Raw genomic sequence first — 22,398 nt, 5'->3', positions numbered from 1 at the left:
ACATTCTCGCCTGTGAGTGAATAATTAATTTACATCTTATATTTATTAATAAGTGTAAGTGAGAGTATTTTAATCAGTAAATTGAAATAATAGTTGCTCATATACGTCGTAAGCTAGAGGCTCGGAGGCTCTACTGTATGTAATGACTAGGTCTAAGTCAACAATGCTGGCCCAGTGCGAGTTAGTATGGACATATGGATGTGTTATTAGCAAAAATGATATCATCATACATCAGGTTTCTGTAACAGACCAGTACAACTTTCGGTATGTCACGCCACCTCCACGTCTGCACAGAATGTTTCTCTATTTTTTTTAAGTATATTAGGTTGATTTTGAATTTGTGACACACTACAATTGAACGAGTAATGACCCTAAAGTATATAAATGTTTAAATTAGTAACTTGACCACGTAACCTACGAAGTTTTCTAAGTAGAAATATAAAAAAAGAACTGGTTCATCTGCGAGTCGATCAGTAAACGGTTGTAGTTGCTCCTTGGAACGTGAGTCATTTCGGGGAAAACTACAAACGACGTATGAGTACCTACAACATGTACTACGTATTCGTACAGGATTGCATTGATAACAACATCAGTGACGTGTTTGTCAACAATTGCACATTGAAGAGCTTGTTGCTTGCTGTCCGATTAAATATCCTGTACCTATATGTTCTCAATGATTTCTCCTAAACTTCGAAGTACCAAGTCATCTAATAACTATAAAGAACGAAAAAACGCAAAAAATTATAACATCTGGAGCTCAAACAGATTAATCGTGGTAAGAATCCCGTTTCTTACAAACAGTATATTAGTAAAAACCACGAAAGTTTGAAGTTATATAAAAAATTTGAGTCCACAATTGTGTACAAATTTTTAAATTTTTGGATAAACAGTTTTTTAAAACAGTTACATACATCGTTATCGGTTTTAAGTCTCGTTGCAACAACTGTACTGGCAAGTAAAAAGTGCGGCGCGAAAATACGAGTAGAAGGAGAACGGGTTTGTTAGTGGTCGGGCACAGTCTGCCTTGTCGACTTGAGCTCCCACCGCACTGGTATCTAACTTATCAACTTGATTTTACGACGATTTGTACAAACTTATGTCACGTTATAATAAATTTATGAGTACTTAATAGCTTGTGACAACTGGGTAAAAACCATTATATTGTTTACGAGATCAAAACAAACAGTAGTAAGCCACGCCGCGCCGCGACGCAATCGTTGTCGGCTCAAGTTTATTAACTTGCTCGGATTATTGGCAAACAGCGCGGTTCCCATTGATAATCTACTCAGCCGTGTCGTAAAAACTCCGATAACGAACATTTCCAATATTTTTTTTAATTTTCACGGTGCATTATTTCGTAATACAGAACATGTTTTCATAAACAACATAGAAATTATTTTACCTATAAAGATTTACATTTTACTTAAATGAAAAGTAAGTAGCAAGTAGGATCGAACCTTTTCCGTTTAGCTGTGTCCGAAGGCGCGCGATCTCCCGGCCCTCCCGGGCGTCCCTGGCGGCGCCGCGGGAGCTGGCGCGAGTCCCCCGGCGCGGTGACCTGGCCATCCTCCTCACTCACAACACATGGCACACTCGCCTCGCCTCACGTTCTTACAACGGTCTCGTTTGTTTACAAACAAAACTTTGCGCGCGAAATTTCGAGGCCGAGAGACGGGTACATTCACGTTTCACAAAAATGTTACCGGTATAAGTTCTGCGAATGGAATATAAAAATCAGTAAATTAACACTAGTTATTTGAGGTGTATAAAATGAACAACAGGCGGTTTTGTTGGCGTGGTAGTAAGGCACGGGTGTACTGGAGAAGGCACGGCGCGGCACTGGCAGTGGCGGCCGGAGCGGGCCGTGACGTGACGCCGTGTTTCTCGCGTCACGGCAGCAAGGCACAGCACGCAGCACGTCAACGCGGCGCTCGCTCGCTACGCCGCACTGATAACGTGATAACGCACCTGCGGACCACCTCGCACCGCACCTCGCCTTCCCGCTTCAACAGCGCGACCTTCCTCCCTACAAATCAACATGTGTGATGTATCAAGGCCCCCAACTTTTGAACTCAAAACGGACACATACGAGATTGTGAATTGTCTTTCATAATGTGTTTTAATAATAGCATATCAGTTATTCACTACTGTTCGCGTCTCAATTAAATTAGTCCCTGTTATTAATTATTTAATTACCTTGTCGTCAAATATTAAACAAACAAAGGTTTTGTTTGTTGACCTGTTTCGATTGGCGCAAGATAGGAATAAATTCGCTAAGCTGACGGCCAACCTCCAATAGTGGAGAGGCACAAGATGAAGAAGAAAGGTTTTGAACCAAACCGAGGGTGCTCGAGGACAAGGACAGAGAGCACTCTTGCATTACTTAAACTAAAAGCGTGTTTGCTTTTAGTTTAGGTCACCTGTGACTTCGCGTTTTACAGATGTCCACGAGTCATCTTGTGGACCTCAGTGTTCACAGTAACAGACCCGGATAAATAATAATATTAGTTAGCCTATTATTTTTTAACTCCGTTGATACTTCTAGTATTTTTAATTTAAAACACATCATAAAAGGTAGAATAATCACTTATTACTGATTAATTTTCTTTACGGGACATCTCTTGAATCCCTTTTGATAGATATATTTGTTACTCATTGCCACTTTAAATAGTATGCTGATAAAAGCACAGCCGAAGGTCGAGATGTAAAGCTGTCGTCACGCCGTTGCTCCAGCACCGCTTGACGCGGCGCATCCGGCGATAGAGTCAGCAATTAGCGCTAGAGCTCGCTAATCTGCCTAATTAACTTTGCGCTTGGAATTATTGTAACAGCAAAGCTCTCATTCCTCACTCAATGACGTCACGCCATGAATTCATCGCGCCGGCTTCGGAAAGTTACTGCCAATTAAATCACTGCCATTGAATTTGACCATGAAATCATCGTAAATCGTAAACATTATAACAACAACTGTTCCTGAACTATAATATTAGTAGTTCATTCTCTTGAGAAATCTAGGTACTGTCATGTTTATGGAAAGCAGTGAACATAAAACGTGGGCGAGATGTATCGACAAAGTTAAATGTACAAACATAATGAGAATAATTATTGCATCTTCTGAGAATAGAAACCAATTGTTTTGCAAAACTCGCTCGATTATAAAACTAATGCGATTGCGAAATACGACCTTGCGGCCAATTGACGGGAAATGCGGCTAATTACATTGTATAATTACGGTAACCGGAAAACACATTACTTTATTACATAATTCTTTATTTTATTTATCTCACATTTCTATGGTACTTACGTAGTCAAGAAGGAAACTTTTTGTAGAATCTACTTTAAATATACTTGTAGAGGCAAGTCAGCGAGGAGACGGAGGCCAGCCTGTCAAGCGGTGGGCTTGCATTTGTCCTTCACTTCTCAGTTTCCGTATAGTTGTTACAGCGGGAGTAATAAAATAAAACGCAGTATGTAAAGAACAAGAAACAAATAATATATTTTCTTTGACATTCACATGTTTTGCTTATAGTTAAAGGGTTGGCGGGTGCGAGGGCGCAGGGGGTGGGCGGGGGGTGCGCCCGGCAGGCGATGCGCGTTGGTCCCATCTTAACATTTCTCTTACTTATTACAAGCCTACTAGGACCAAAGGGTTGACGATGGTTGGCAAGATGTTACATGCTGCTTTGCTAAAATTTAGATAATGGCTATCCTAATACCAAGAACGAAATTAAAATACGAACAAGTTAGTATTCTTTTTTGGAACATTGTTTTTCATTTCTGTAGACATGCTTATTTCTCTTCATAAAACTTTTTTTATAAAACTGGTATAGACTACACTACACTATTTTTGTACTTTATAATGTATAATTTAAAAATATAATTTTTTTAGAATTTTCAGATTATAAAGAACGTTATATTAATAATATTAATTTGATGGATAGAATGAATATTTTGAGATATAAATTGAGGTACGCGAAGGCGGCGCCCCCGCCAGCGGCCCGCGGCCCGCACTCCGCCACGCAGCTTACACGAGTAACAGTTAACAATAATAAACTGTTAAAGTATAATGAGATAAACATTAGTTAGATATCGTTAAAAACCCGCGAGCGGACCACATTTGTAAAGAGTCTGAAAGATTACCGTCATACGTATATCACAATGTCAGTGTATAAATTTTATCGTTTAATTTTAATATAGCGGCCGATAAGTTCAAATAAAGCGATTAGGATCAGAAAGTAACTGTAATGAAACCTAGATCGGGTCGTGCTATGCCTTGGCAGGGCCTAGACCGGGTCGTGCTATACCTTGGCAGGGCCTAGATGTGCAAGGCCTAGCTTTCCCATACAGACTTCAGCACTTACACAGATACAATTTAGTGCTTCAATTTAATTCATACTAAAAGTGCATTAAAATTTTATATTTCACTAATTACAATGACATTTCAATAAATTTTATAAAAATACTATAACATTAATTGTACTGTTTAACAATTACATAAAACTGAAGGAAATCCAAAACGTATACAGTTGGCGCTCGTTTAAGCCGAGCCGACACGATACCGCGTCGCCGCGCTCTCAGCCAACTTATGTTATTTTCAAACAATTAAATAAGCATCGCTCTGTTGATACCTTAATTCTAAAAGGGAAATATATTTATTTTGAAAAAAAATAAGAACAAAATTAAAATATTTATCGCTAACACAATTGTGATGAGATGTATACAGAATCGTTGTAAAACATTATCTCTAGATTCGAGGTTTATTTACGATTAAGCGAAAGCAATGGGGTGCTAATACTAATTATATTAAGTTGGTTTAAACAAAAACAGACAAAAGATTCAAGTTTTCAGTAAACAATTTACGAATAAATCCTACTATTAAAATAAAACATTGTCTTTAAAGTTAATTAAGTGAATAAATGCGCCAACGCTGACTACATAATATACAAGAATAAATAAATAAATAATAAATAACAATTAAGATATTTACAATTTAACAACTTTTAACAAATTCAATTTTGAACTTTTATTTATAAAACTTAATCAACATCGCAAAATGAGTAGCCATCAAAAACTCTTTGTTAAAATGCAAACCAAATTGTTAGTGAAATTGAGAGCAAATTAATTCAAAACATCTTAATTAATACTGTTATTTAAAGTTAACAAAAGTTTAAATGTTGACTTGATAGATATGTCATCATCAGTTTATTTGTACTGGAATACGATATTGTTTACAAATATTAAGATACGTTTGTACCTGGAATTTTTTACAATAAAACACGACTGAGAATAAAATTGTTACATAAACGTAATACATACATGACTGAATTATTACAGAACAAGAGTTTATGTTCAGAATAAATAGCTGGATCCTCGTGGAGCTCCAAATACTTACTAGTAAGTAAATGTGTGTAAATACGAGGTGACTGTCAGCTTGCAATATCATTATTAAACAATATCAATGTATCAAATTAATTTTTCATATTTACATAATATGATTCGCAAAATGGATTCAATGTAGGAAATGAGAAATATTAAATTGAAAATAAATTCTAAGCATTAGTTAATAATCATGGAAAAGTTCACCGTAAGCCATCGTTAGGTGTACGTTTGATTGAACAATACTCGTTCACTTACATTGCATGATGTAGGTAAGCTAGCGCTAGATCGAGTCCCTGTGACCGATAAAGTTACCAATAAAACAAATAAAGCTAACCATTGAAGTATTGTTGAAGCAGACATTTCGAGATAACTTGTACCTAATGAATTAAAAGATGTGATCTAAATTAATTCAAAAATTAGGCCAAGTATTTATAGCGATTGAAATTTAAAACAATAAAAGTAATAACGAACCGTGTCATCGGATTAAGAAGCATAAAAAGCTATTTCTTAGATACTATAATTTCTTAATACATCAATAATACATTTCATATAGAAATTTATAATTTCTTATACATGTCACATTTAAGCTACGCACAACATCGTGTAATACATTAGTCGCGAGAGAGCGAGTCGCGTCGCCGGAGCGGTGGGCGGGGCGAGCCGGCGCCGGCTCAGGTGTGCGTCTGCCTCGGCTGGCTGGTGTCGTAGGCGCGGATGACGTCCGCCTGCGACACCGTGCCGCCCTCCTCTTGCGAGAACGCGAACCCATCTGCACCCCAACACGTGCATCAATCAGTCGTCATGTGCTCAAACAGCTCGATTCAATCAATTTAAAAAAAAACAGTTCGTGAAGTCAAGCGAGCATTAAGAACTTTTTAAAATTTTGCGATATTCTGAAGTGCGTACCAAAAATAATAAAAACAAAACACTCCCAACTCTTCATATTTATCTTATTATCCAATCTTTACCTTAAAGTTACAAACCTCCGTACCGTAAATAAAATGTATGTACATTGCTTGGTGTAGCGCAGGTCACAATCCCTTGTTACTAAGGATTATTTATGGCGCACAGAAAAAAGTTCGTAGTGCGCACCTGTTCTTAGAAGTATAACATTTTGTTTATCCGTGCCAAAAATACAAACCGTGAACTAGAGCAGCAAAGTCAAACAATTAAAAATATCACAGTATTACCTGTGAAAGTCCTCTGAACAAGTGGCCCCTGCGAACAGAGGAGAGCGAGTGTGAGGCTAGAGGGCTAAAGGGCGCTGCGTGCGGTGGGTACTCACGCGACAGCTCGAGGTCTGCGGCGGCGCCCGCGGCCGAGCGGCGCCCGAACACGCTGCGCACGTTCTGCAGCAGGCGCGCCGTCTCCGTCAGGCTGCGCACAGAGCCCACGTCACTACCGCCCACTGCCCCGCCCCCACTGCATGCCACCCCCCCCCCCCCGAGACGGTACGGCTTGTTCTTTATGGATTTACATTAAGAGGAAAAGCTGTTTCGCATAAAATTGTTCGTCTTTCAATATTTATCCAAATTAATAAAACAACTGTCAAAATAGACCGACAGTCTCAGCCCGAGTAAAGACATCCTTAATAAATTATCCAGATCTAAAAGGAAAAATAAGTTGAGCGTGCAGTTGCTCCAATCGATGGACAGATTTCCCTCTTTGAAAACAAAAATATAAAGTGTATAGATAAGTAAGTAAGAAGCGTGCAAAGCGGCATGCGAAGCAGCATGCGGCGCCCGCGCGGGCCGTACTCACACTGCGCCAGCCGCACCAGCGCGTGCGCGGCCTCCGCCACTCTGCGCACAACACCGCCGTTAGTACACACCGCGCCCCGCCCCCTCCCCCTCCCCCGACACACTCTACAGCCACCCTCAGGGTCATCACGAGCTTTAAGCTTAATTTCCATAAATTTATATTAATTACATAGGCGTCGCCACCCGATGATCTAGACTAGGTCTAGGGGGGACAGCTGCTCCTTCCTTCCCCGCTCTGGCGACGCCTATGATTTATAAAAATATTTAAAACCATCATGTCAAAGTTCAGAGCGGCTGTAGAGTTTGGGGATACCGTATACACGGATAGTTCCATCAATCAAGGTTTAGTTAACACACTGAAAACGGCGTCCAAAAATATCCATACAACTGCTGCGATTTAATTTGTGTTACATTAAATCAAATCATGCTTTACTTAACATTTATTATTTGTATTTAACCGAATTATTCGTTACTTATTTGTTTACAAATGTTCGCAAAAAAGGCACACAATTTATCTATAAAATCTATCATTACGAACCACTGACCTCTACAAATGGACTGGCTATAAGACGTATTATTCTGTGCTTATTTGGTCTTCGCCATTTTGGCGCTGATAATAGCGGTTTATAATGATGGTGTGTATTCGAACTAAAAATATAGAGAAATTAAATTGATTAAACTTTCGTGAGACATCATAATTAATTAATTAAGAAACGGTGAAAGTGAAAAGTGCGAGACGCGACGCGACCGCGAAGTCCTCGGATTAAACACTCGCCCTGAAGATGGACCCCCGATGGGTCCGAAACTAGTCAGTGCCGTCACCGGACGATCAAACGTGAGTTAAGCCGTTTCTTAATTAATTAATATAGAGAAAATTAACTGTCACGTAACATCTACAGGCGCTTTTAAATCGGAACGCAGCAAAAACTGTCATTTCCAAGCAATCGCATAACCATTTTTTAGAGATCAATGTTACGAATAATGAACACATTTTTAAACTTGTTTTTTTTTATATAGCTAAAAGAATACTAGATGGATATTATTCGACGCGACATTATAAAGAAGTTAATAAGACTAATTTACACGTCGGTTAATTTTCAACACTTTTATTAAATAGAAATGATAAATACAAACAATAGCAATAGAGCTTTCTTATAAATAACAATAGTTAAGTCACACGTTAGCGTTATCTAAACACAATCTCCTAACATCACTATACCTAAATAACAATATGAATTAAATAAAAAAAAAAGCTATATGTACAGTAAAATGGCGAGACAACGCGGAAGGTATGGGACACGCATCCACGTCAACTTTATCTAAATTGTGTGTGTTTATTGGTCTTAGCCTTTTCTAAAGTACAATGATTAATAAATATGTTAAACTAAATATACTATTGAAAAAAAAAAATTAGGTCATTATTTCAAAATTGTGAAAATTATCGAATAATTGGTCGAAAGTGCGAAAATGTTAAGAACAAAACAAAAAATGTGTGATGAAATAGTAACTAAGAAGCAAAATAGAAGCAGATAGTTGATACGTCTTTCAATTTATTACATAATGTTTAGGAGCTACATCACACAGAACTCTTCCATAATATTATCGTTAAACTAGACTCACTTTGTGTTCTACACAAACAGTTTTACACAAACCACAACAATATAAAAAAATCTTTCGTATTTCTTTTTATAGCTACCGCCCAAAAAATGTGGTAAGTATGACAATTCAGGACTTCAAGAAAATGAACATACTACATTTCAGACATCACATATCGTTACCTACAAAAACAGCCTTCTTAAGACGGAATGTACATTTACAAATACTAAGAGAACATACAAAGATTGTACTGAAATAATATTATATACAAAATATAAAATAAATGCAAATCATGGATCTTAGAGAAGCATTTGATTCAAGTTACCTCCAACATTTTTCGTATATTTGATGTTAAAATTTCTGAACACTATTTTTTTTATAAAATAAAAAAAAACTAGAAAACCACAATGAATATGTTTAGTTTAATACTTGCCATAAAATACGTAAAATTAGCAATAATACTGGCGGAGTACCTCAGGGCTCCCGCCTGGGACCCACACTATTATTTTATCAAATACTCAGTATCCAGAAATGAATACATAAAAAGTTATGTCAGTTAACAGATAATACAAAATGCTACTTTAAATTGTATCTTTGCTCACTTTTACAAATACTCTTCAAACTACTGCTAAATTCAAAAATGTCATACAAATATTTTCCAACAACTAATGCCATTAGATCAGAATATGGTAAGTCATTTTCAAATTATCTAACTAATAGTAGAAATAGTAGATCGTTTTAAATTAACTTTGTGTAACAATTACCAGCAATAACAGTAACAAGACATTAACTACCTCAAATCTACAATCATGGCTTAGCTTATCTTTGGAAGCCATGTCGCCGGCGAGCGGCGAGTGCAGAGCATTCAGTACTGAGACGTCCACGAGTTAGACACGCTAGCTAATCTACAAACATTGTTATAATTACCATTTTATGGCTGTGATTCCTCTAATCATATATCTCAGGTATGTCCAACTTGCAGTAGAAACATCAAATGGAATCAGTATCCTATACCAAAAATATAGAAATCTAGAAAAAATATATCTAAAAGACATCTCGTTAATTAATAATTCAATATAGGAACATGACAATACTTTTAAAATAACTATCAAAACACACAAAGTACACATGTACTAAGGAACGCCAGTCTCCTAAGGAACGTTTCAATAAACAACTATATTAGTTTTGACTGTGAGAGTGATTTGCTTAGTATTAAATAAATTTTATCAAGTTACATTGCATTTGGTAAATTAATGTTTTTTTCTTTCATATTTACAGTTAGTCCCCAAAGTAATCAGGAACAGAGTAATCAAACAAGGAAGACGATACGGAAATAAGTTGAGACTACTCTCACGCCAGCTTCATTGTATCCGTTGATCTCGTTACTTTTGCATTAAATTACAACAACGTTCCTTAAGTACATTTACCTAGGTAATAACTAATTTATACAATAGTATCTATCACATCGTCAAGGTGTATGAAATTTACTGTTCTATACAGTATTTATACAATATTATACAATCACACAGAAGTCAGATTACACGGGATTGTTTCAAGTTCTTGTGCTATTACAGACTCCTAAAGCGATTACTTGAATATTATAATTACGAAGACAGGGAGAGCACCGGATTTGTAATCCCGTTTAATTCACTTCTATTAACCGTTAGTTTCTGAGACTAAAAACAGAAATAGCAACATGTTTTAAACGGGGAGTTTGGTCTTAGAAACCCACGGTTAATGGAATAGTTTTAAATGTCGAGTATATAAATACAAAAGATGGCGGTGGCGTAGCTCGATATGTGTAATATTTACAATGTTTGTCGTATGTCAGTGGGTGTAAAGGTGGTATAGAGGCGTGGCGGCGCGTCATATGACGTGTCCGTTGCGCGCGCGCAGCTCCCGCGCCGCGCTGGGCGCCACGCGCCGCCGCCGCAGCCCCCGCCTGGCCCCAACACACAACTTGAGTCGGCCCCGGGCGGCCCCGCGCGGCCCCACGCGGCCCCACGCGGCCCCAAACACCACTCACCACTCGTGACAAGATAACACACCCCGCGTCCCACACCGCTACTTGTTCTACTTATTATATTATCTCAGTTCATTTATGACGTAATTAATATACAAGCATCTTTTGATTATTATATTTAAGTATTATTGGCGGCGATTATCTTAGCACGAGTAGCAAAGTGTACGAGTGCAGGGAGAGGGAAGAGGGTTGGGTAATGGGATGTGGGGGGTGGTGCGAGCAAACCAAACTGAACGTTACACATTGTGTGTGTGTGTGCAGTGAGCGCGGGTGCGGGAGATGGCGAGTGCACTCCGCACTCACATACTACTAATGACAGCAAAAAAATAATATATGAGACTGTACAGCAGCGGTGTAGCAACTAAACTTTAAATGTGCACTAAATATATTGAAAAAAAAATTGAAAAGATATATCTACTGAAATGAAGTAAGTAATGTATATTGTACTTCTTGTGAATATCTGAATTTATACATTTCCATATTCACGTAATATAAATAAATAAACCAAAATGTAAACCTCACTTGAGATGATTTAAAAGATCGTGTGACTAAATAGGCTTCCATATATGGTTATATAAATAAATATGTAAGTAAACAGAGCATTCAAACATCCACACACACATCAAGACAACAACAACAACAAGTCTGGCAACACTCTTCTGTTTCCACCGCGGAAACATATACAATAACATAGACAATGAGCACTACACTACACAATATGTTTTGTAGCAATGTTTCTGCAGTGGAAACTTACATGTACATCAACTACAACAGTACACTCTATCAAATCTAAATCTATACGAAAATAATTAATTTATTAAATTTATTGTAATTCCTGTTATGTTGATACAGAACATCTGAACTGTTTATGACGTTATATACTTTATAAATAAGCAGTATATATTAAATTCATTATTTACTTAAGAATTAAATAATTTTAATATATATAAAAATAATTAATATTCAGTGGTCTGAGCAAAGCACAAGATAACATGCATGAAATTAATCAATATAAACAGTTCAAACTCTCCTCGTATGTATGAAAATATATAAATACTAAGTAGTCTTGTTTGTATATTTGAGTGAGTGAGTGAGTGAGTGATTGATTGTGTGAGTGAGTGAGTGAGTGAGTGAGTGAGTGAGTGAGTGTGTGAGTGAGTGAGTGAGTGTGTGAGTGAGTGAGTGAATGAGTGAGTGAATGAGTAAGTGAGTGAGTGAGTGAGTGAGTGAGTGGTACTCACGAGTGTCGGGGTTGTGCGAGGAGCGCGGCGGGGTCGCGTTTCTTTATCTCGCTCTCGCGCACCGCCTCCGTCATCGTCTTGAACGCAGAGTTGTGAATACTGAAAGATTACATTACTTTATAGGTAAAAATTAACTTCTGAATGCTTATAAAAAACATTAAAAAGTTCAACTCATCATGTAATGGATAACATTTTTCCAATGTACTAAAATGTGTTCAGATACAATACACAAAGAGAAAAATTTTCATGTAACGAAATGACATGTACTCATAAACTTGGTGTAGGAAGCTTGAACGTGTATGAGAGAAATGGAGGCGGTGTGAAACTTTGTGTGTATGAAGACGTGTGCACTGACACAGTGACGACGAGGTCCGGCACCAGCGCGGCGACGGGGATCAGCAGCAACCCGAACCAGAACACCAGCGAGCTGAACACCATGCGGTCCATCCCCCGCATCACCGCGCCCACTCCCACCACTGGGTACACGTTGCTGCAATACAAACACGTACATAGTTGTACACTAAGCCAACGGAAATGCTGTTTCTAAAGAATCTGGAACCTGTAATTAGAAATGGCATGCGATGTTTGAGGTTACCTGTATATGAGTATGAAGAGGAACCAGAGGGCGACGGAGCCCCAGATGGAGAAGTGCGTCACCCAGGTCCACGAGTGCGTCGCCAGCCCCGCCTTCAGGCACACCGTCAGCACCACGTACTGCACACACAACGCATACGTCACACCCGCGTGCAGCGCTCCGCCAATCGCAGGCCGCGACGTCACATGTAACATGCCTCCGATCGGTCAGTCAGATGAGTGCACTCACGGTGTAGACGAAGTTGCCGACGACGAGGTAGCCGCCGTCCTTGCCGCTGGGCCACAGCACGTGGTGGCTGGCCAGCAGCATGGGCAGCCAGAACAGCAGCACCGAGTGCAGCAGCGCGTTCACCGCCCAGATCCAGAAGACGCGCACGTTGAACAGCAGCCCCTGCTGCGACGGGATGTACAGCACCGGATGCTGCACACACCGACAAGCGCCTCGTTACATCTCCGCGGGGCAAACGCGGGGCCCGCGCGAGTGGCGGCAGGTCGCGGCGCACTCACCCTCAGCATGATCTCGGGCGAGCACAGCTTGTCGAAGAGTCCGATGGCGAAGGGCGGCAGCGCCGTGAATATCACGTTGTAGAAGCCGATGGTCCAGCGCTCGAACAGGATCTGTCCGGACCTGGAGACGCGATGAGTTTACAGCGCGTCCACATTGCACTAAACAACGTCGTGCAACAGGACAGGAGGATGCGCTCACCAGGCGGAGTATATCGCGAACCAGAGCTCGATGACGTAGAGGCAGATGTTCTTGTAGAAGGAGTAGAGGATGAGCTTGCTGATGCGGGAGTAGTTCCACGCGCCGTGCACCAGCAGCAGCCGCAGCAGGAAGCGGAACTAAACCGACACGAATGTGGTTAATGTTGCAGCAAGTGTCGGGGCAGGTGTGGCGTGTGCGGAGTCGCGAGCTTGTGGCAGACCTGGGCGATGCTGTAGTCGGAGGCGCAGACGGCCTGCAGACCCTCGACGCCGGAGATGCCGACGCCGACGGAGGCGCGCTGGATCATGGCCACGTCGTTGGCGCCGTCGCCGATGGCCAGCGTCACCGCGCCCGTGGCCCGCGACACCAGCTCCACCACCTGACATCACACGACCGCCTCGTCACATCGCTACCTCTGACGAAACAATGTTTGCTTCATAAACGCTCGTACCTCAGCCTTCTGTATGGGGGAGACCCTGCAGCAGACGACCACCTTGCAGGAGAGGCAGAGGTCGAGGAAGTCCTTCTTGAGGTCGCAGCCCATCGCATACTTGAGGGTCTTGCCGTCGATGATGAGTGCGACGTCGTTCTCCTTGCGCAGGTTGTCGCCGAAGTCGGCGCAGTGGCGGGACAGCGTCTCCCTCGTGCCCTGAAACACGGTGACGGATGTGGTGTTACGTGCGTGACACGGGGCGGGGCGGGGGCGGGGCGGGGGCGGGGCGGGGTCGGGGCGGCGTGTACTGACGTCGAGGCTGTCCTCGTTGAGCAGCACGAGCGGCATGGCGGCGTGTATGAGGCGGGCGGAGTGGGCGATGTTGATGGCGGTCTCCTGCTTGTCGCCCGTCAGCACCCACACTTTGATGTTGGCCTTCAGCAGCGCCGCTATCGTTTCCGGCACGCCGTCCTACACAAAATGCGAATTTTTCAGTAAAATAATGCCATAGTGCGCCGGCGACGCACAATTGAAGGATTAGTAGACACCTGCAGCTTGTCCTCGATGGCGGTGGCTCCCAGCAGGCGCAGGTTGTTCTCGATGAGCAGCGCGGCCTCCTCCAGTTTCTGCTCGCGGTCCTGTATCGCGATGCTCGCCTTGTGGTAAGTGTTGCACCAGTCCTGCATGCACATCACGCGACAGTTACGTCACCTTGTATATTTCGACGGTAGCATTTGATAGCGCAGATGTCCTCACCGCGTAGACTTGATCAGGTATGTCGGCGACGGCGAAGACGAGCGTGCGCAGACCCTCGGCGGCGAAGTGCTCGAGGTGCGCCAGCGTGGCCTGGGCGTAGCGCGCCTGCTGCGCCCCGCCCGCCAGCCGCGGGTAGATCACCGAGTCCGCGCCCTTGCAGTACAGCCGGATCTGACCTGTCGGGGGAGGAAGGTTGTACAACATCGAGTAGCGGGAAGGGTATGGGGGAGCGAGGCGTACCGTTGGGGGTGCGCACGATGACGGACATGCGCTTGCGCGCGGAGGTGAAGGCGAGCACGTGCAGCACGGAGAAGGAGGCGGGGCCGGCCGCGCCCAGCCGCACGACCACGCCCTCCGGCGTGCGCGTCTCGAACACGTAGCCGAAGGACGCGGCGCCCATCACCAGCGCGCGCTCGTCTGACAACACGACACACGCTACTTCCTCATCTGGACCGTCTGCGAGATAAATCATCGGCGAAGTGAAAACTGTAGCCGTCGTCACCTGGCGAGGCGGCGTGATAGTTGATCTTGCCGTCGACCAGCTCCGGTATAACGGTGTGGCAGATGGCCAGCATGGTGAGGAACTCGCGGATGACGGGCGCAGTGGGGTGGTTGCGCTGCAGGTTCTGATACAGCAGCGTGTCTTCTAACTTCTCGTTGGGTCCCGGCCGGTTGTAAATTATCTGTAAATGTTCATATTAGTGGGGGTGAACGTGGGGTGTAGGTGGGGGGGGGGTGTATGAGAGGTGTGGAGGGCGGTACCTCTGCGATGGAGCACTTGTGGAAGTCCATGACGTTGCAGGTGAGGGTGCCGGTCTTGTCGCTGAACACGTAGCGCACCATGCCCAGCTCCTCGTTGAGGTTGGAGGTGCGGGCGAGGGCGGGGGTGTCGGACTCCGCGTGGTACATCTCGCCGTCCATGGCTATGAACTTCGCCTGCGACACGTTGTCATGGAGCGTCAGATGACACACTGACACAACTCTACGTAACTATGTTTCAAATCATCATCAAAATATAAAAACAATACTAACTTGAAAAAATCGTACGATTTCCGCCGTCACTTGTAAGGATATAGGAATAAGATTATTGTACAATATCAAAAATGTTAAAAAGTTGAATCCGAAATTTGCATTCTGCGCCTCTGGAACAAAATATAAACTTTTGCAAACCTTTACATAATAATAATAGACAAGACAAGTGATATTATAAAGAAAGTAGGGTGTGTGCGAAGTGTATATAAGTACAGACCGTCGAGGCCGAGGTACCAGTCGGTGTCGGTGTGACGAGCGCGCGCCCACAGCTCGCTGCAGCCGGCGCTCAGCAGCGACAGCGCCAGCAGGATCATGAACAGCATCAGGATGTGGGTGTTGGTCTGCTTGTCGATGGACGACCGCTTCAGGGGCGCTGCACACACACGAACCTCAACATTGCTTCTTCTTACAGATCGGCAGGTTGGCGCGGGGAGGCTGCATACCTTTGGTGGAATTCATCATGAGCTTGGTCTCGTGTCCGGTGTAGACGACCACGCCGTGCACCCAGGCCGTGTTGCGCAGCAGTGCGCCGCGCAGCAGCATCTGGTCCAGCGCCAGCGGCACCGACCTTAAACGACACTCTACATATAAACCGAACGGAACTTGGCACATCTAAACGCGTATTCATATTCAATTTGTGAGTCGTTTTCCAACCTGGTGTTGGTCTCCTTGAGCATGCCGTTGAACTCGTAGAGGTGCCTGTTGGGCGACTCGCACTGTATGGTGGCCTGGAAGTCGGCCAGCGCGCCGAGGTTGTCGAGCCGCGCAGTCTCCGGTGTCGCCTGACGGATCTTCAGGTTCGTCTCGCCGTCCAGGTTCGACGTTTCGATAAATGATATGCCCTGGGGTTCGCTGCCGGACATATTTAACATTTTAAATCGTTCCAATATGTTCATCATACTGGTAAAAAAACATCTTAGCATTGTCATCGTCACCTGGACGCGAGAAGCACGAGGTCCGCGGGGAAGAACTGGTTGTTGAGGACGCGGCAGATGTCGCCGACCTGCAGCCGCTGCCAGCGCACCAGTTGCCAGGTGGCGCCGCGCAGCACCTCCACCTTGCGGCGGTTGGTCTCATCGTCCGCTCTATGCCGCTTCTGAGACACCGAATGTAATCTTTATCTATGACCTACATCTATGCAAACATTTTACTTAGGACGACTAGGCAACTATTTAAAGTCGTAAATCACTCACGAAGTCCTCGACGACTTCCTTGATGGCGCTGACGCTGAGGATGAGGACGAGGGGCGTGAGCGTGGTCCAGCGGCCGGTGGGAGATACGTCGGGGATCTGCTGCAGCAGCGCGATCAGCAGGAAGAAGCAGTTCGAGTAGCGCCGGAATTGCTCGAACAGGAACAGCGGCACGAAGGACGGTACGCTGACACACACACAGACACACAAACAAACATTAAGTCATCTCCTGTCGAAACATGTCATACCTGTTATATTACCTTTGGAAAACTAAATCAGTTATAATACAAGGTTTCTAAAAGAATGGCAATAAATGCTGTTTGTACAATAATAATGTTTAAATAAAATTCATATAGCGGTCAGGTCAGGGCTTGCGCTAAATTTGACCGGCTCTCGATTCTGCACAACGGCTGACATCACACACGTATAAAAATATCTCTCTTTTTATTGACAATTGTATTTAGCTAAACATTGTTATTTCTAAATGTCTACATTTTAAAGACAATATATACTCTTTCTAGTCCTTATAAAATAACTAATTATTTCAACGTCTCTTGTTATTATGAGGATTAACACTAAAACAAAATATTACGACATTGTGTCAACTATACAAAAATTAATAGATAAATTTCCATAGGAAAAACAAATTGACAAATTGTTTGTAAACTTGCCAACAAACAACCGGACTTTATCAAAGCATGTCCTCAAATAAACGCCGTAAACAAACAATGGATATGGGCACAGTATGTCAACTGTGCTTAGTAGCGTATGGTCATCTAAATTATTGGAAGTTTTGTTTACTCAACACTTTCAATGCCACTATATTTTACTTGCAAGTCGGTGGCAGCGATAGTGTAGTTACCTGTACTTGGCGGTGGATATTGTGTTGCTGACAAACTTCTGCGGCTGCGGCCGGTTGACAAAAATGATACGATGGTCGCCCGCCGCGCCGCCTGGGCCTTCCGACACGCCTGATGCCGTCGCCTCATCCTCATCTGTACAAACAGGTTAATTATTTACATTGTGTTTATTTGCAACATATTTATGGATATAGCACAGGTAACACATCACATTTTTAACTTCATCATAACGAATACTATGAGGTACCTCTATTATTACACCGGTAATTTCATTGTTAAAAAAACCTGTGGAGATTTATGAAATACGTTAGTAATAATATGAAATATGTTGACTTCAGAAGAGAAAGTATTGTCCGGACACAGGCGAGCGCATTGACAAAGTTTAACGGTACTTGACCAACAGTTTTTGTAGGCAGAAAGTAGAATATCGAAATTACAGTCACAAAGCTGTACTTTTGTTTTTATTGATTTCGGTAAATCAAGTTGCAAGTGCACCAACTGTTTCTAAAGGAAGAATAATCGAAATTAATTCTGACATTTACATAATTTATTCCAAATTAGCCTACTGGTTAGAATCTGATAGGAGTTATCGTGAACTTCAGAGTGTGGGATAATCAAATATTTATTTTTTGCTTTCATTCTGCATAGGATTGTTCGGAGAGCTGAGCTGATAGTGCGAAGATTCATAACATTCAACCCCCCATCATTTTAGTTACGCAAAACACGATATTGTCTAAGAAAAAAAAATCTAATAGATATTATTTTTTTTAATGACCCATTGATACTTCACTGCATATAATTATTCATTCGGTGACAATGTCGCGAATATAACTTTACCTTTATTGATGTCATTGTTATACTGAACAAAAGACAAGACGGCGATAAATAAAAATTATAAAATAATAGAAAATATAGCAACAAGGTGACAAAGTACAAGTATGTATCGACAAAGTTTAGTGGTTAAAAAAAATCTAGGCGTCAATCAAATCAATGGTAGTCGACGATGGTCTCAGTCGGTGGCCTTCATTCACATAGGAAGTGATGTATTCTTACGAATATATAATCGTGGCGAATTTAGTAACACCTAGATATAAAGGCAGATGTAGTGCGTGCACGGCGTTCAGTAAACAAACCTCGCAATCATAAATAGCGCGCGATAACCAGACCATTTCACGGGAAAAGCTAATTTTACCTTAGAACAATACGTTGATGTAAAAATTGTAGGTACAATGACACCATCTCAGAGGTACGCTACAAATATTAATTACTTTTTATTCCTTATCCAGTTGACATTCAAGACCCATAACAATAATTGGATTGACAATGGCTCTTCGTTTCGCTCATTAAAATTTAGTTTTTGTAAGATACAAAATCTGTCCAGGACATTACTAAGTAATAATAGGTAGGTGGTACTGAACTTATTTGTTTACGGTTACGGAGTGGTAAAGGGCGAGAGGGTAGAGAAGTGAGGGGGGGCTATGATGAAGCCTTACATAGGTCAAGGCGATGTCTGAACGCGTGACGCCATAATGCAAAGTATTGCGACTTATTTTAATACGCCGTAAAAAACCTAATGCGTATAGGAACTGTAGCCGTATCGTAGGTTTCCACTGCGCAAAACTTGTACAAGAGTATTATCATTCCTCAAATTTTCCTTTAAAAAGCAGACACAACAATATCTTCTTGTACGGGTGTTTTGGCAACGGAAACCTACGATTATTTATACAAAGCGGGAAATTTCTGTATGGTGAAATAAAAGGTTGATGATATTATGTTTTATACAGGGATTTTGATCTCAGAAACCAATGATAAGTGTGACAGTATAGTAACCATCTATATAGTTTTTAACATATTTTTTCCCTAAAAACTGTTTTTTACTGAGCAGCTTTAAACTAATGAGGACTTCCTTCCTGACTTCCGGATACAAAGTTTTTAAAATACCAATGAGAATTAAAAGAAAAATAATTTATATTAAAATGTGTAAAACAATTGTCGAATTTATTTCTATTATAATTAATTCTGGGATCATATCAAATCATTTGACAATATTGGTTGACAAAAATTTTAATGTGGATTTAAACCCAATTGAATTATAAAATCTAAAGGTCTGACTGGAGTGTTAAATTAAATATAATGAACTTGAAACTATGTGACATTGGTAACTTAACTATTACAAGATTTCCAAGTCGACAATTTGCGAATGCATTTCTCTCTGACCTTGATACAAAAACGATTTCATGCCAACCACTGGTGCACATATATACAAGTACATACACATCTACACATCCTACATTTTTTATTATTATTTAATTTGGGACTAACACATGCTGTGCGCATGCACAAGAGAAAATAAGGTGAAACAATCCATTAATATCTGACCAACCTTACAAAGATACAGAAAGATTTGACAAAAAAATGAAAATTAAAAACAAAATTGATCTTTATATCCAAAGTTTAGTCATTGCAATGTTTTTATATAACAACTTTCATTCAAAAAGTGATTTGCAGAAAGTCAAATAAAAAAAAAGAAAAATCTTTTATCATAATTATGGTACCATAAAGTTAGTGAATGAGGACACAGATTAAAAAGATATCCACCATACACATAACTTTGAAACATAAATAATAATGTACTAAAGATCTTCATAATTTAACAAACCAAAGGTGGCCTACAAACAGGATATTGGTCATTTGCACAGGACTGCACAACAATTGTGCGTGTAATGTTTTTAAGTGTTTAATGAAATAATTACTATTATGATTGAACTAATGTTTGTTTATGTATCCCTTAAAACCTACATATGTAAGCTGATATTTTTAAGCATCTGTAATAATTTATTGTATTCATACAAAGCACTAAAGTCATTGTCTTGTGTCATTACGTACTCTATACGTATGTTGTGCCTCACTTCCTTAAATGAATAACCCACTCATATAAATAAACATTAACATTGTTTTCTTTGTAAAAAAAAACAATAACAGGTTTTAAATTTACAGTAAAAATGACAAAAAAAACTCAAATATGTTTAGCGAATAAGAAACAGAAATATTTAAAGCGGTAAAGAGAATAGAGGAAAAAAATAGTCATGTTATTATGCTTTTGCACACTTTATAATCTGTGTAACAGACATCCTAAAAGATAAACAATACATTTTGAAAATGTTATTAAAATCATTAGATTACACATTATTACCTATATCCATTATCAATACTAAATTAGTTTGTCCTCATGTAATTAAATATGCATGTGTTAAATAAAAATAAATAATTAAGTTTTTTAGCATCCGATTCCGATATTAGGATTTAGAAGTTAATTAATACAAGGTTTTATTGCTTATTGATATAAAAGCACATTGTATATAGCCTTGGAAGAGAATTGAGCCAATGCAATCAAAATGTCCGCTGTGTGCAGGTGCTCTTTCTTACATTAACAATTAGAAGTTGGCATATTGACCGAGTTAAAAAAGGATTGCCCGTATATTTAACTCTATGCCTTTGATTTGATAGTAATCTATTTATAACATTCTGAGAAACTAAGAATATATCAAAAAACTGTTATTAATATTATTAAAAGTTAGTTTAAGTCACCAGTTTGTGGAAATTTCCATTTTTTGATGGCCTTCTTAATTCAATCATCATGCTCCTGGGACCAGTTTTTTATAGTATACAGTGGAAAAAGAGCATAAGGCGATGTGATTTCACTAAAATAGGAGAGGGAACCCTGGCCATTGGCAACAATAAAAAGTTAGAATGTTGTAGATGTCACATCCATGGAGAGTAGACAAACTGTTACTAGAACTTGTAAAGTGTGGAGCTAAGTGGTAAACTTTGTTGAATCATTCACACACCAAAATACATGAATAAGAGGAGTGCTTACAGTAGTTGCGTTGGTTCATCTTGAGCACCATGGCCCGGTAGAAACTGGAGAATGGGGCCATCATGTTGTGGTTGTGGAAAAATCCACTCACATAATCTCTAAGAGCCATTGCAACAGTTGATGATTTCCGAATGTATCAAATACAATAGTTCACAAAACAACACTGCGCGCTATTTAGACAATAATAAAATCATAAATTTGACACCCATTATCACCACACATTTACCATACGAAGACACGGAAAGAATAATCTGACCAAAAATATTTAAACATTGTATAAGGAATCAGAAAGTTAAAAAATATATTTGTTTTACTTTATATAAATAATTATGACTTGTTATCAATAAATACTAATTGTATTAATACGCATAAAAATGCATGTTGTCATCACAAAAAACCGCTTCGCGATTCGCAAATCTATCGATCTTTCTTCCACCGCCGCCCACAACAACTTTGAGACTAGTGATGCTGAATTTTTCTAAATGTCAATCGATTTTGTATTTATCGATAAGATGAAATCGAATTAGAACTAAGCCCATAAGTATGATAAAAACCTAATGGACTGTAATTTAATTAAATTGCAACAAAAATAAAAGAAGAAAATTAAACATATTGAGGCAAAAAATAAATATAGATGGTTGCTACTACTGCCAACGGTGATTCTTTAGTATCGCTACACTTGTAAATAATAACAATATAGCCATTTTTCCCGTCTTAAAAAAGATAATATGTTCTAATCCATGTGTTACAACAGTTTGAATTCACGGTCAAAGTGACAACTGAAAATTACGAGATATTATAATCGTTTTAAATTATAAAAACTATATCGATACATCAATTATGAACGCCCTATTCTGTCATTCCAAAGGAAATGTCAAATAGATTGTGACGTTACTGACGTTAGCTTGGATATTGCCATCAAGATTTTTACCATCATAGATTTCTCTAAAA

The 22,398-nt window shown here is 40.5% G+C and overlaps 2 protein-coding genes across 16 annotated transcripts in view; both read right to left on the bottom strand.

The window, feature by feature from the left end:
* The window catches only part of LOC106709597 (phosphatidylcholine:ceramide cholinephosphotransferase 2), a 45,868-nt gene extending 44,013 nt beyond the window's left edge, over positions 1-1,855 (bottom strand). The window contains exon 1 of the mRNA XM_045677972.1: positions 1,458-1,855. Coding sequence (XP_045533928.1) covers positions 1,458-1,566 — 109 coding nt within the window. The 5' untranslated portion in view covers positions 1,567-1,855. The remainder of the gene's footprint in view (positions 1-1,457) is intronic.
* A 3,532-nt stretch (positions 1,856-5,387) lies between these two features.
* Positions 5,388-22,398, bottom strand: part of LOC106709599 (probable phospholipid-transporting ATPase IA) — a 43,608-nt gene continuing 26,597 nt past the window's right edge. For 3 of the 15 annotated variants that reach the window (XM_014501429.2, XM_014501432.2, XM_014501437.2), the window contains 23 exons: positions 17,573-17,705; positions 16,714-16,897; positions 16,456-16,616; positions 16,175-16,372; positions 15,964-16,088; positions 15,738-15,893; positions 15,521-15,630; positions 15,251-15,424; positions 14,991-15,171; positions 14,729-14,905; positions 14,489-14,664; positions 14,281-14,412; positions 14,045-14,203; positions 13,751-13,948; positions 13,520-13,678; positions 13,300-13,436; positions 13,101-13,221; positions 12,823-13,014; positions 12,595-12,713; positions 12,355-12,489; positions 12,000-12,098; positions 9,663-9,743; positions 6,065-6,756 (listed from right to left, as the gene is read on the bottom strand). In XM_014501429.2, the coding sequence (XP_014356915.2) occupies positions 6,558-6,756; positions 9,663-9,743; positions 12,000-12,098; positions 12,355-12,489; positions 12,595-12,713; positions 12,823-13,014; positions 13,101-13,221; positions 13,300-13,436; positions 13,520-13,678; positions 13,751-13,948; positions 14,045-14,203; positions 14,281-14,412; positions 14,489-14,664; positions 14,729-14,905; positions 14,991-15,171; positions 15,251-15,424; positions 15,521-15,630; positions 15,738-15,893; positions 15,964-16,088; positions 16,175-16,372; positions 16,456-16,616; positions 16,714-16,897; positions 17,573-17,705 (3,506 nt within the window). In that variant the 3' untranslated portion in view covers positions 6,065-6,557. Of the gene's footprint in view, positions 6,757-6,812; positions 7,182-9,662; positions 9,744-9,778; positions 10,678-11,999; positions 12,099-12,354; positions 12,490-12,594; positions 12,714-12,822; positions 13,015-13,100; positions 13,222-13,299; positions 13,437-13,519; positions 13,679-13,750; positions 13,949-14,044; positions 14,204-14,280; positions 14,413-14,488; positions 14,665-14,728; positions 14,906-14,990; positions 15,172-15,250; positions 15,425-15,520; positions 15,631-15,737; positions 15,894-15,963; positions 16,089-16,174; positions 16,373-16,455; positions 16,617-16,713; positions 16,898-17,572; positions 17,706-21,447; positions 21,854-22,398 lie in introns of those variants that run through there. The other 12 variants (XM_014501430.2, XM_014501433.2, XM_014501436.2 and 9 more) reach the window with 12 other exon arrangements.

Source organism: Papilio machaon, chromosome 5 (assembly GCF_912999745.1).
Source record: "Papilio machaon chromosome 5, ilPapMach1.1, whole genome shotgun sequence".
Classification (NCBI taxonomy): Eukaryota; Metazoa; Arthropoda; class Insecta; order Lepidoptera; family Papilionidae; genus Papilio; species Papilio machaon.
This window is presented reverse-complemented; position numbering and strand designations above follow the sequence as displayed.